At 43.7% G+C, this 12,077-nt stretch overlaps 1 protein-coding gene across 1 annotated transcript in view; it reads right to left on the bottom strand.

Moving 5' to 3' along the window:
- SLC9C2 (solute carrier family 9 member C2 (putative)) overlaps positions 1 to 6,872 on the bottom strand; it is a 63,353-nt gene extending 56,481 nt beyond the window's left edge. Inside the window, exons 1-3 of the mRNA XM_040984214.1 lie at positions 6,737 to 6,872; positions 5,452 to 5,552; positions 4,035 to 4,163 (exon numbers count right to left, since the gene is read on the bottom strand). Coding sequence (XP_040840148.1) covers positions 4,035 to 4,163; positions 5,452 to 5,552; positions 6,737 to 6,842 — 336 coding nt within the window. The 5' untranslated portion in view covers positions 6,843 to 6,872. The remainder of the gene's footprint in view (positions 1 to 4,034; positions 4,164 to 5,451; positions 5,553 to 6,736) is intronic.
- Between the last annotated feature and the right edge of the window lie 5,205 nt (positions 6,873 to 12,077).

The following is a 12,077-nucleotide window of genomic DNA, read 5'->3' on the forward strand; positions in this document are numbered from 1 at the left end:
ACAACAGGATCCCATATGGGCTCCAGTTCTAATAGCGACAGCTCAACTTCCCATCCAGCTCCCTGCTTGTGGCCTGAAAAGCAGTCGAGGATGACCCTAGGCCTTGAGACCCTGCACCTGCATGAGAGATCTGGAAGAAGCCTCTGGCTCTTGGCTTCGGATCAGCTGAGCTCTGGCCATTGTGGCCACTTGAGGAGTGAATAAGCAGATGGAAGATCTTCCTCTCTGTCTCTCCTCCTCTCTGTATATCTGAGAGAGGAGATTTATCTTTATTTATCTTTATTTATCTTTCCAATAAAAACACATAAATCTTTAAAAAATGAATGTCAATCTTTATCGATGTTGTTGTATATTTAGTCTGATGTCACATGGCTTTTCTCAAAAGAATCTTCTTCTTGCAGCCGCTAGAGGGCTCCAGCGAGAAAGACAGGTGAAGGGGGAATGCCAGCTGATTGGGCTATTTTACAGAATTTTCTTAAAGTTTATTCAACAAATGCCTATACGCATCTAATTGGTCAAACTGTCTTCCTGGCCTACCATAGCTGTAAAAATGTATTTTACAATGACCCACTGTTAAAGCCTACCCAAAAATAGCAAAATTCTGTTGGTGAAAAACAGCAAGAGTGCATGTTAGAGAAGTAATTAGTAGTGTTAGGAGTGCTTACCACAAAAAAAAAAAAAAATAGAAATAGAACGTGAAGAGTCTGAACAAAAGAATAGGAGACTAAAGAAAAGTGAATCAATCCAATTGACTGCCAACTAAGATAATCAAGATTTTTTTTAAAAGCATAGAATATAAAAAGCATAAAATACGCGTGGAAAAATTCCAGTCTAATCTTGGGATCTTTTATTGCTTCCGAGGTGCCTCTTTTGCGGTTCAGTCATGTGAGTTTCGCCGAGTGTGTGTGGTCACATGGTGGCAGCCACATTTAAGAAACAAAGCTCGTCTGTGACTTTCTGAAATCCCTCGGGTTCTTGTCAATTCCTCCCCTTGCCCCAAGTCCCAGAAAATCAATGGTGATTTTTCTTTCTCCAAACTTGTTTCTGCTTTTTCTAGAAGGTCCATGAGTGGAAGTATCCACTATAGACACATCTTTGAGCCTGGCTTCTTTCTTCTGGAAGAAGGCATCGAAAAGTTTTCCACCTGCGCCTCTCAAAGCCCCGTTGCTTTTCTCTTGCCCTTGCGCAGTTTGCTTGTCCTGCCACCGCTGAGGACATATGTGTTGTTTGCAGACTTGTAAGATCATGAAGAAAGCTGCTGGTGAGACTCACATAGAGCTTTTGTTTGAGCCTCAGTCTTCGCTTCCCTGTGTGTCCTTCGGAGAGGGGCTGCTAGATGGTTAAAGCGCATGCTTATCTGCATGAGAAGCTCTGAAGCTGGGTTCTGTGCGGCGGTGCCTTCTCACCAACACTGCCCGAGTGTTACATGCTCTCAGCATCCTCATCACACTCGCTGCTATCAGGAATCACTCTGACAGACGCGAGCTGGTGTCTCATTGGGATTTTAGCCTGTCGTTCCCTACCGACCTAAGACATTGGGCATCTTTTCAAGCGTCTGTGTCACAACATCTCCTCCTTGTCTCAAATCTGGTTAAATTTTTTGTCCTTCTAAAACTACTTCTAATCACAGTAAGTTTTTAAAAAAGATTTGTTTTTATTGGGAAGGCAGATTTACAGAGAGAAGGAGAGACAGAAAGAAAGCTCTTCCATCTGCTGGCTCATTCCCCAAGTGGCTGCAATAGCTGGAGCTGAGCTGTTCCAAAGCCAGGAGCCAAGAGATTCCTCTAAGTCTCCCACACAGGTGCATAGACCCAAGCACTTGAGCCATACTTCACTCCTTTCCAAGGCCATAAGCAGGGAACTGAATGGGAAGCAGAGCCACTGGAACAAACCAGTGCCCATATGGGCTGCCAGTGCTTGGAAATGGAGGATCAGACAAACTGAGCCATGGTGCCTACCCAAGTAGGTTGCTGGTTGCTTTTGTCTCATTTTGCTTTGTTTTTCTCTCATTTATTTTTATTTTATTTGAAAAGCAAAGAGATTGAGAGCAAGAGACTGCCAGAGAAACCCAAACAGCAGCAAGACCAGTGCTGGGTCAGGCCAAGCCAGTGCCAGGGGCTGAGTCAGGGCTCCCCGCGTGGGTGGCAGAGTGCACGCTCACAGGAAGCTACAACTGGAACTAAGCACCAGGAGCTGACAGGGTTCCCCACGTGGGTGGCAGGAGCCCAAGGCCTTGCCCTGGAATGTCTTAGAGTACGCACTCATGGCAAGCTACAACTGGAACCAAGACAGTATCTGAGCAGGAGCTCCAACTGGGGATGCAGGTGTCGCAAGCAGTGTCAACTGTTACATCAAACGCCCACACTATATGATTTCATGGATTAAAATTCGTTTCTTTAAATAATGCACAAATTCTCAGCCTGAGTAAAATAACAAAATCTGGCTCCATACTGTCAGAAAGAAATCAACATAATAACCGCAAAATCTTGAAACTAAAAGAACAAAGAAAGTTACAACAGACAAATACTAGCCACAAAAAAACCAGCTAATTATAACCACAGTGATTGACTTAACTAACTACAAAATCAAGATAAAAGATAATATTTGGTCTGAAAAGGTAATCAGCCGGTGAGCAACAATGCAGTGGGAACTGACAATACTGCAGGCGTACGTCACAGCCTCCGTTCCTACGAGTTCAAAAGGGACACGGTCACACACGAATGTGCCATCACCGTGAAAACTGAGAAACAAGCATGGCAATCGCACAAGAGACCGAACTTCACCATCAGCAATACGGTGAGCTGCACAAGTCGACTGCCCCGCATTGAACAACTAGAGAATACACGTTTTTGTAAGACAAATACAACCTCTGGGAAAATCCATCACGTGTAAGGCTGCAAAACAAATCTCCACAACTCAAAACAGGTGGTACTCAAACCAGCTGTTTGATGAAAATATGATAATAAAGATTCACAGTTGGAATCCTTAAGTAGCTTTTAAATTGTTGATAATTAAAGCACAATAAAAGTTAGAATTGGGTTTTGGTGGAAACATTAAAAAATCAAAATTTGTAGGATACGGCTAAAACAAAACACAGAAAATATCAAACATCTAAAAAGCAAAAAATGAGTCAACTAACATTACTTCAACATGTCAGAGATTATGCTTGGCAATGAAAGAATCTCAACTGAATTTGAACTGTGGTAATGCAACAAGGTGGAGAAATCCACCATGAGGGGGGGTTTGGGGAGGGGTGGGGGAATCCCAGTGCCTATAAAACTGTGTCACATAAAGCAATGTAATCAATTTAAAAAAATGTATATGGCTTTGGAAAAGGTTGAATGTATGGTAATAGGAATTGTCATTGCTATTTTTGCAAGTTTTTGTGAGCCAAACTACTTCAAAATAAAAACTATACACAAGGAAAAAATTTGTGTTAAAAAAAAAAGATGTCAGAGAAAGAATAGAAATCAGAGCAAATATATATTCTCTGAAATTAAGAATACAGCAATCCAACAAGCATAAGAAATAAAAAAGAGAGGCTCAAATAAAATAATTTTGGCAGTAAATGAAAAGGAAAAGTCTACAGATGCAATTGAGATGAAGCCAGATAAGGGGCTAGCATGAAGTTTTGCCATTCGCCAACCCTGTTTGTGAGTGGTCACTCTGAAATAGTAACTGCATTCCCCTCTGTGGGCAATCGCCCCTGGATCTCTGCCTGCTGCCTGGCGGGCGTGACCCACAGCCTACAGGCCCAGGACCTGAGGCACGGCCTCCCCCAGGCCAGCGGAACCTGACCTGTGACACAAGTGCAGGGTCCAAAGGGACAGACGTGCCTTCTAGCCAATTACAGTGTCACTGTTGGGTGGGAGGCTCCTCAGGACCGCCCTTCTGCCTTCCCCATTGCCTAGTCTGGGTAAGCTTGCACTCAGTTGACAGTAACCGGGCAAGTTCCACCAGACTAGCTCCGAGTCATGCTCTCCATCAGCATGAATAGCAAGAATCAACCAGGGCTGGCTTTGCAATGTTCTTACCTGCCAAATAATATTCTTGAGTATATACAAGTCCACTTCCAGAGCAGCCATAAATATAATTATAGGCAAAAAATAACAGAGAAGTGAAAAGCTCGGTGTCTTCAGAAGAGGATAGACAACTTGGTGTACCTGAAATGACAGAGGCAAATCAGAAATTAGCCGGCCACCATTTCAGGTACTGGTTACTATGCTGATGCTAAGTCAATCAGTTTAAAATGTAGACTATTCCGATTTGCAACTGAGAGGTTGTCTACAGTCAGTCCTGGAGACTCTGGCACACTGCATGATGGGTGACATGCATAGTCCTCTATTCACCAAAAAACTGAGTGATTCTTGGTTATACAAACTTTCCTTGCAGTATGTAGTCATCAATTTCAAATTGGCATGCCTATCACTGCTAATTTCTAAGATGATATTCAGTGATTCGCAAACTTGTTTAACCTGTGAGATACTTACGTCAGTGAGTTACATTTTATTTATGTTACATCGGGTTAAAACAAAAACCTGTACAGGTCTGAATACTTAGATAGCAGTGCAGTTTGTACATATAAGGCATATCATGAAGGCATCACACACATCAACAGAAAAAAAAACCAGAAAAATGATTGAATATTATAACTATTTTGTCTTTTAAAAATTTTATTTTGACCCAATCAGTTAACTTTTATTACCTAACCACTCTAGGATTCATTTGTCTGTCTGTGCTAATACAGTACGTAGTTCCATCGAGGTGCTAATGTGATAATACATTGATAAATACAAAGCAGATAAAACAGAGCCTGGCGTGGGGTCAACACAAGAATCCAGGAGTATCAGTCATATTTCCGGAGACTAAGAAAAGGCTTTCATAATCCTAGACTGCACAACATTGTTATCTCCACAAAAAAAGAAAAAAGAGGTCGTTTGGTGACAAAGAATTTGCGCACATTGCTATGCAATTGAAAACATTATTTTAAATTTTTAATTAAAAATCAAATAAGTGATTATAAATAAGCTGATAAATTAATCTTCAAGGGCCTATATTACATATTATATAATGCCTGTTTCGCATTTAATGCGGCAAAAAAGTGAAGTCAACATGAACAGTTATCTCTGATAACGAGGGCCTCCACAGTCCTGGACAGTAGCAGAGAAGCCAGTGGGCACACAGCAAGAAAGGGAAAGCAAGACTCCAAAGACAAGGAAGAACCCAAGCGCTGGGAAGCCTTCCTCACTGCAGGCGGACCCACACCTTCAGCCTTCCTAACTTATTCCTCCTTGAGCGTGTGATTTTTCTATTTTTAAGATTTTTAAGACCAGAAGAAGCTTATGCATTGCACTTCACATAAAAAAGTCCTCTACATAGGGAAGGTTGGCAGAGTCAGAGTTGCCCTTGTGTAGACCTATGTGCCTGAGTGTGTTCCCCGCTTCACAATACCTCAACCAGGTGGTAGGCCAGTTGTCCTATCACAAATCCAGCTAGGGACAGAATCGTCAGGACAATGACTTCAGAATTCCTTAAAAATATCCTCAAAATTCCTAAAAAAAAAAAAAAATACGTACAAGTGTTAAACACAATTTATAGTTTTAAAAATTATTCATTACTATTACTCCGTTTAATTGTAGCCTTCTTCTGGTCATTCATAAATGAATAATTAAAAAGTACTATAAATACTATCTCCTAATTATAAGTCACACAAAATGAGAAGCCTCTCACAGATGAACTTGAAGTTTCCAGTCTTCCATTTGTTCACCTAATGATACTTTAGGATCACCATATGGATTTCTTTTTCATTTTCCCCAAAAACAACTTTATAAAGAGGTCTGTGCCTTTGGTCAGTGGCACTGAGCCATGCCGTAAAGCGCCTGTGTGGTGGGGTACCCGAGTGTTACCACAAACATTGAGCTCTCAGCCTTGATGTAGGAGGCGCGAGGGAAGCCCCCTGCTCTAAGGAAGGGGGCCCATCCAGAAGGCTCAGCTGCCTCAATCTTTTATTGAAGTGCTTGGGGAGTCAAATTTCCAAACTTGATGTGACAGAAATTTGGTTGGCTACGCCCCCTATTGATGGTAACCATCCACTGCTGAACAATCAGGTCGCGAGTGTGACCCAAGCACAGAAGTGAACAGGTTCCCTTGCAGCACACAGCTCTGAGGCCGGGATCTTTGGCCAGCCGCGGATCCCAGCCCAAAGCCTTCAAGCATTGCTTTGGGTTCTGCCGAATCACGGACCACTGCCTGCAGTTTGACCTTGGTCTCCAGCACTGGTGGTCTGTGAACTCAGGATTCCAGGCACAGTGTGCCCTGCTCTTCCTTGTCACGCCACGCTCCATTTTCACATTTAGGAAAGGCCTGCACCTGCAGCTCCCCCTCGGTCTGTCTGCCCCGAGCATTCTCATCTCAGATGTTTTAATCAGGAAGGAAGTAGGAGCCTCTCCCCCTTCCTCATTCCCAGAGGACGCAGCTCACTGTATAGGTAGCTCCACATTGCGCAGGACCATGTGTGTGCCTGTCTCCCCAGGAGAGGCTCCAATGTGCCCACCACACTGCAGTGCTCAGAAAACGTTACTGGGCGAAGGAGCCAGGATAGGAGCTACTGGAATTCAGTGCAGCATTTAGTCACACCTTGATTCACTGGCACCTTCTCATGTAGCTGTAACTGCTTCCTGCACTGAGAGTGTTTAAGGGGGCAGAGGGGAAAAGCATTTACCAAACGTCCACCTACCTCCCACGGTGATGACGGAGCACACAAACATGGGGAAATGTCCCTTTCTGGCAAGGTAATCAGCTGATCTTCCACAAAGCAAGTCAGATCTGTTAGAAGCATTCATTTTTGCCACTTCTTCTCCAGTCCTGACTCGGTGGATTCTTATGTAGACTGACCTGTTACGACACGCCAGAAGAAATGAAACCTGCAAGGACCAGGACACGCACACTGTCTGAGGTGCTAGCACGCTTGCATATTGCGACATCTGCTCTTGTCCCAGAGCATGCAAGACCGCCTGTTGTCCCTCTGGCTCAGAGAACATTCTCTCAGGACACACATAAGGAAGTGGGGCGCGTATTGACTGCAGCACCTGTTATAACATGTTCTATTAGCTAATGTGCCTCCTTCCCCACGAGTTTCTCAGGGGCCAAGGGTGAACGTGAACTTTTCTTACGGCTATGCACGTGGCTTACAGTCAAGAAAGGCTTTCCATAAATGTGTAATGAGCTCAGCCCTTCGTGGGGGAAGGAGCAAGGATAAATGTCATATGCCTCATTTTCTAGAGCTACAAATCACTCTGTAATTTTTTCAAATCCAAAATGGCAAGTGAGAGTCAAGGTCAAAGTTGAGTCACACAACTTAGAGTGAGGAAGGAGGATGGGGGGAGTACCCTGAGAATACAAGGAAGGAGGATGGGGGAGTACCCTGAGAATACAAGGACCAAAGACCCACATGTTTCTGAGTGAGTTAGCAAGTCCCTTCCCTCAGAACAGTGAAATTTGATACCAAGGCACATGAGTTGCCATGTAACCAACAGGCTGGATTTTAGCTGTGCTCTTACCTGGTGCTCCTGTGTAGGACACAGCCTATGCAAACCTAAGTTAATTCACAGTTGAAATCAACATGAAGGCTCAAAACCCCAAAGATCAAAGTGCAGCTCTGTGTCAGTTTGCTGGCAACAGTCACCAACAGCTATCATGGCAAAGGCCATTTGCATGCTTACTTCCTATTGGCTTCTGCTCAACCTGCTCTCATTTTGATTGGTTACTTATGCAATCCCCACCCCCAGTCCAGAAGAAGTTAAGTTATAGGGAAGCTTGCCTTCTTCAGTGCCGAAATGGGGCACTGATTTCCTTTGCCTGACATAACAGTGGAAATGATAAAAGATGTTAATCAAGGACACAAAATCTATTTTATCTACCTACACAGTTGTTTCTGTATCCAGCTCAGCCCTTCAACACCAACCTGTCTCATTTTTCCACTTTTTCCACCTCTCCTTCCTGCGGTGTTTCTCATGAAAATCTTCCTCCTTAAATATTGGACTTTTCCCCTTCAATTTGAAATCAAATGCATGCCAGATTCTGTGATGCCTCATCTCTATTCACTGAAAACAAATACAACATAAACTTAAATAAGTAACTACTTACCCTCCATTTATAGGTTACTTTCAAGACAGTTGCTTCGAGACAATAAAACTGCACTCTTACTCTTGTACTCAGTAGTTCAGGTGTACGTCCTCTTCCCAGGGCACCGGAAGCAGTACCACTGCAACGAAGATGACCAAATCGGCCTTCTCCATCTCTATGTATTGGGGGACGTCCTAATTTCTATTTGAGATTCAAATTTCAAGCAGCTACTGTTAAGTCTTCCATCCACCGACTGTAATAAGCATCTTCAATGTCCACATGCTACACCTCAAAATGTTCTTTAAATCTTATTAGTACAGTTTGATACGGTCCTTCCAGGTTCCTCGGCTCAAAACTGCCATAAATGTCAAAACAAAAGGTTGTGTCATCGAAGTCTCTCTCCTAAGAGATCCGGCTCTTCCTCTTTGCCATGGCCTTAAGCAGCTGCCAGGCTCGTCACCCATGATCCCATCTTCATCTCCACCTTATGCAGATGACTTGTAACCTTGGCTTCCTGCCACATGCAATCTCTCCTCAGCTGCACTGCCTCGATATTTCAAATAATGAGGACCCAGATTCTACCTAGTTCATATCGTATTGTTGTTCCCATGGGCCTATTTGATTCACCCAAACCTTAACAGATAAGACTCCTGTAGCCTTAAGTTTCAAAATTCAGGTCCTCCACAGCTTTTAGAAAACTTCTCAAACATCAGCAAGACTCAGCCAGAATTCATAGAGTCCTCCTGTCTGCATGTGGTTCTGAAAGCTAGAGAGAGCATGTGACTGAAATGGAGAATGACCAAATCCCCATACAATACAGCCCTTACCATCAACCTCTAAAAATAAGGCAGGAAATTTGCATTTCACACCATTTTTGTAGAACCAGCTAAGATAGACTTTGGGGCTTTGGGGAGTTGAGGAAGGAGAGATTGTTCCATGTATTCCTCCAAGCCCCAATTACTAGTAATAGGTGTCTACTGTTTGCTTGTGAGAGGCACACCAGGTGCTGGGTTAATTAGTTTCCTTTCCCCCTCGTGCTATGATTGGGTCAAAGGTGGCCATGGGACCCATGATCGGCCAACTGGCTCTTCAGTTGGCTGTGTAGTGCATCCCCAGGCCATCTCCCGCTGTGTGAAACAAGTTCACCTGAAGTCAGGAAGGGTCTGGGAGGCTTCACCTCAGAGATTTCCAAGCTCTGAATCTGACAATTCCATCCTGGATTTTATCTTTTCCTCACAACCATTTCTCAATTTGAAAACTTTTCCCAATCTAGAGAGGCTAGAAATGAGAAGCAAGTTTCATTTTTTTCAGACCTAGTTGCTAAGTACTGGCTCCTTTGCTGTTCTTTGAAATCATATTTGATAGTTGAATTATGCCTGTCCAGCACACAGCTCTCCACTGTCAGCTGAAGCAGAGGACAGGTGGCATCTGAACACTGTGTCTGGAAATAGCAAGACCATTAAGTTCATTTCTCCAACAGCAGCATAGCCAAAATCGTCACTCTCTCTGATGAGGCCCTTTGCCTCCAACTTCCAATAACGGTTCCCTCCCTTCCCCGTTATCTCCCAGAGGCCCTCAGAGCCTCTGCTAAGATTCGAATAGAACGTCTGAGGCTTCCGTTCTCGCTCCTCTCTAGGCCTCTCCGGCTTCTGCCTACCGTGCCATCCCAAAGCCAATGCCACATATATCCTAGGTTTGGTTGCATGTGTGTCTCACTTCTTACATTTCTAAATGCGCACGTTGTAAGTTGCGGTATAACAACATACACACAAAATCAAGTAGCTCCAAACAGTAAGAATCGTTTATTTGGCTCACACATTGGCAGTTATGGCGGAGCTCCGGGAAGAAGGCCTGACTGTGCCCAAAGGGGCATCAGATGGGATGATGTGCCTGGGAGATTGGTTTTCAAGATGGCTTAGTTCTGTGGATAATCGCTGGCTGCAGCTGTGGACTAGCGCAGTGTTCTTCCCACATGGGTCTCTTGATGAGTTTGTTTCCAAGAGCTGACTATCTCAAGAAAATGAGGCAGAAGTTGCACCATGTTTCATTATCTGACTTTGCAAAAAACAGAACCACTTCCAGTATGGTCACAGACCTGTCCAGATTCAAGAGGAGAAGACAGAAACCCACTTCTCTATGGGGGGATTAAAATCCACCATAGGGCCCAGCGCAGTGGCCCAGCAGCTATAAAGTCCTCGCCATGAAAACATGCCCCTAGATCCCATATAGGCGCCAGTTCTAATATTGGCAGCCCCACTTCCCATCCAGCTCCCTGCTTGTGGCCTGGGAAAGCAGTCAAGGATGGCCCAAAACCCTGGAACCCCTGCACCTGCGTGGGAGACCCAGAAGAGGCTCCTGGCTCCTGACTTCAGACCAGCTTAGCTCCAGATATTGTGGCCACTTGGGGAGTGAACCAGAGGACAGAAGATCTCTCTTTTTGTCTAAATCTGATCTGCCTTTTCAATGACAATAATTTTTTTTTAAAAAAGTTTTGATGGTAGATCAGTACTAATCTGAGATAAATGTGCTACTGTGCATGGCAAAATGAGAATACATATATATGTATAAATATGACATAAAGATATGTGATAATGTCTAAGGTATTTCAATTTAAAGGGTAGAGCATTACATGGAGTTTATCTCTTTCTTTTCTGGCACCAAAATGTCTTTTCTTAGGATTTGTGTATTTTTGTATTTTTTTGAAAGGTAGAATGACACACAGAAACAATGCCGCTGCACTTCCCACATGACAACGACGGGGCTGGGCTGCGCGGAAGTCGAGAGCCTTGAACCCCACCAGGCCTCACACACATGTGGCAGAGACTCAGGTGCTTCAGCTATCATGTGCCACCTTCCCAGGCACATAGCAGGAACACAGACCAGAAGTGGACAGCTGGCACTCAAACTGGTATTCCAGTATCGGAAGCAGGTGTCCCAAGTGCTGGCTCAACTTGCCACACTGCAATGTCTGCCCATAAAATGTCCTTTAAACCATAGTGACAGGAGCTAGTTTTGTGTCATTTTAATCTTCTTTTCTCTATGCTTTTCTGATCGATTAATTAGGAAAGTCTAAAGAAACACTAGGTACATTTATCATAACACTGAATATAGCCTTTTAAATGACGTAGAGGATTTCTTAACTTACGGGTATGCACTTTTAAATGCAATTACTCTGTGAGCATTCAGAAAAAAGCCATGCAGGTCTATCTTAACTCTCCTGCGAATGTACTTAGAATCCAATGTCACAATGGCCAGCAACAAGTGATGTGTCTCTCAAAACACCCTAAAATTACAGATCTATAGCTAAAAATAAACGTTGAGATCCTCCCATTAAAGGAATCTTTAGTGAGAACCAGGAATCTCTTCATGACCATGAAGTTCATTTGCCTGAAGATGAATGTACTTCAAGATGAAAGCTTAGGAACGGCAGGTTACAAGTTCTCGTGTTCGATGTGTGTGCAACTTTTCAGCTGCAAGAACTAGAGTTGAAATGGCACCCTGGCACAAGCAAGATACGGAGAAAGATTTGGAAGCCGTTTTTTAAAAGATGAACAAGTTCTATAAATAAATGAAAGGTTATTCAGTTCTGAGGTTGAAACAGTTCTAAAAGAGAATTCATTAAACTACTGTTTACTGACTTAAATCTCTCCACCGATTATTTGGGTATGAGGAAGAATAGGGAAAAACCCCATACCAACAAAACGCTCATAATTGTTGTGGGAAGACAGGCATGCAAGAAATTAAGTAAAATGCAATGTGAGGCTGTCCTCGCCCTGAATGCCCCAAGAAGGAAGGATCGGATCCCAGTAGCAGTGGAACCAGGGAGGTCACAGGGTAGCGAATGACACATTACTTCACCACGCACCAAGACAGCTGTACAAAGTCACCACAGCTGACGGCAAGATGCAGCAGTGGAACTGGTGACGGAAAGAAAAGGGGTTTATAAGAAAGGT

This window comes from Ochotona curzoniae, unplaced genomic scaffold (assembly GCF_017591425.1).
Source record: "Ochotona curzoniae isolate NIBS_2020 unplaced genomic scaffold, NIBS_Ocur_1.0 contig_4105, whole genome shotgun sequence".
NCBI lineage: Eukaryota > Metazoa > Chordata > Mammalia > Lagomorpha > Ochotonidae > Ochotona > Ochotona curzoniae.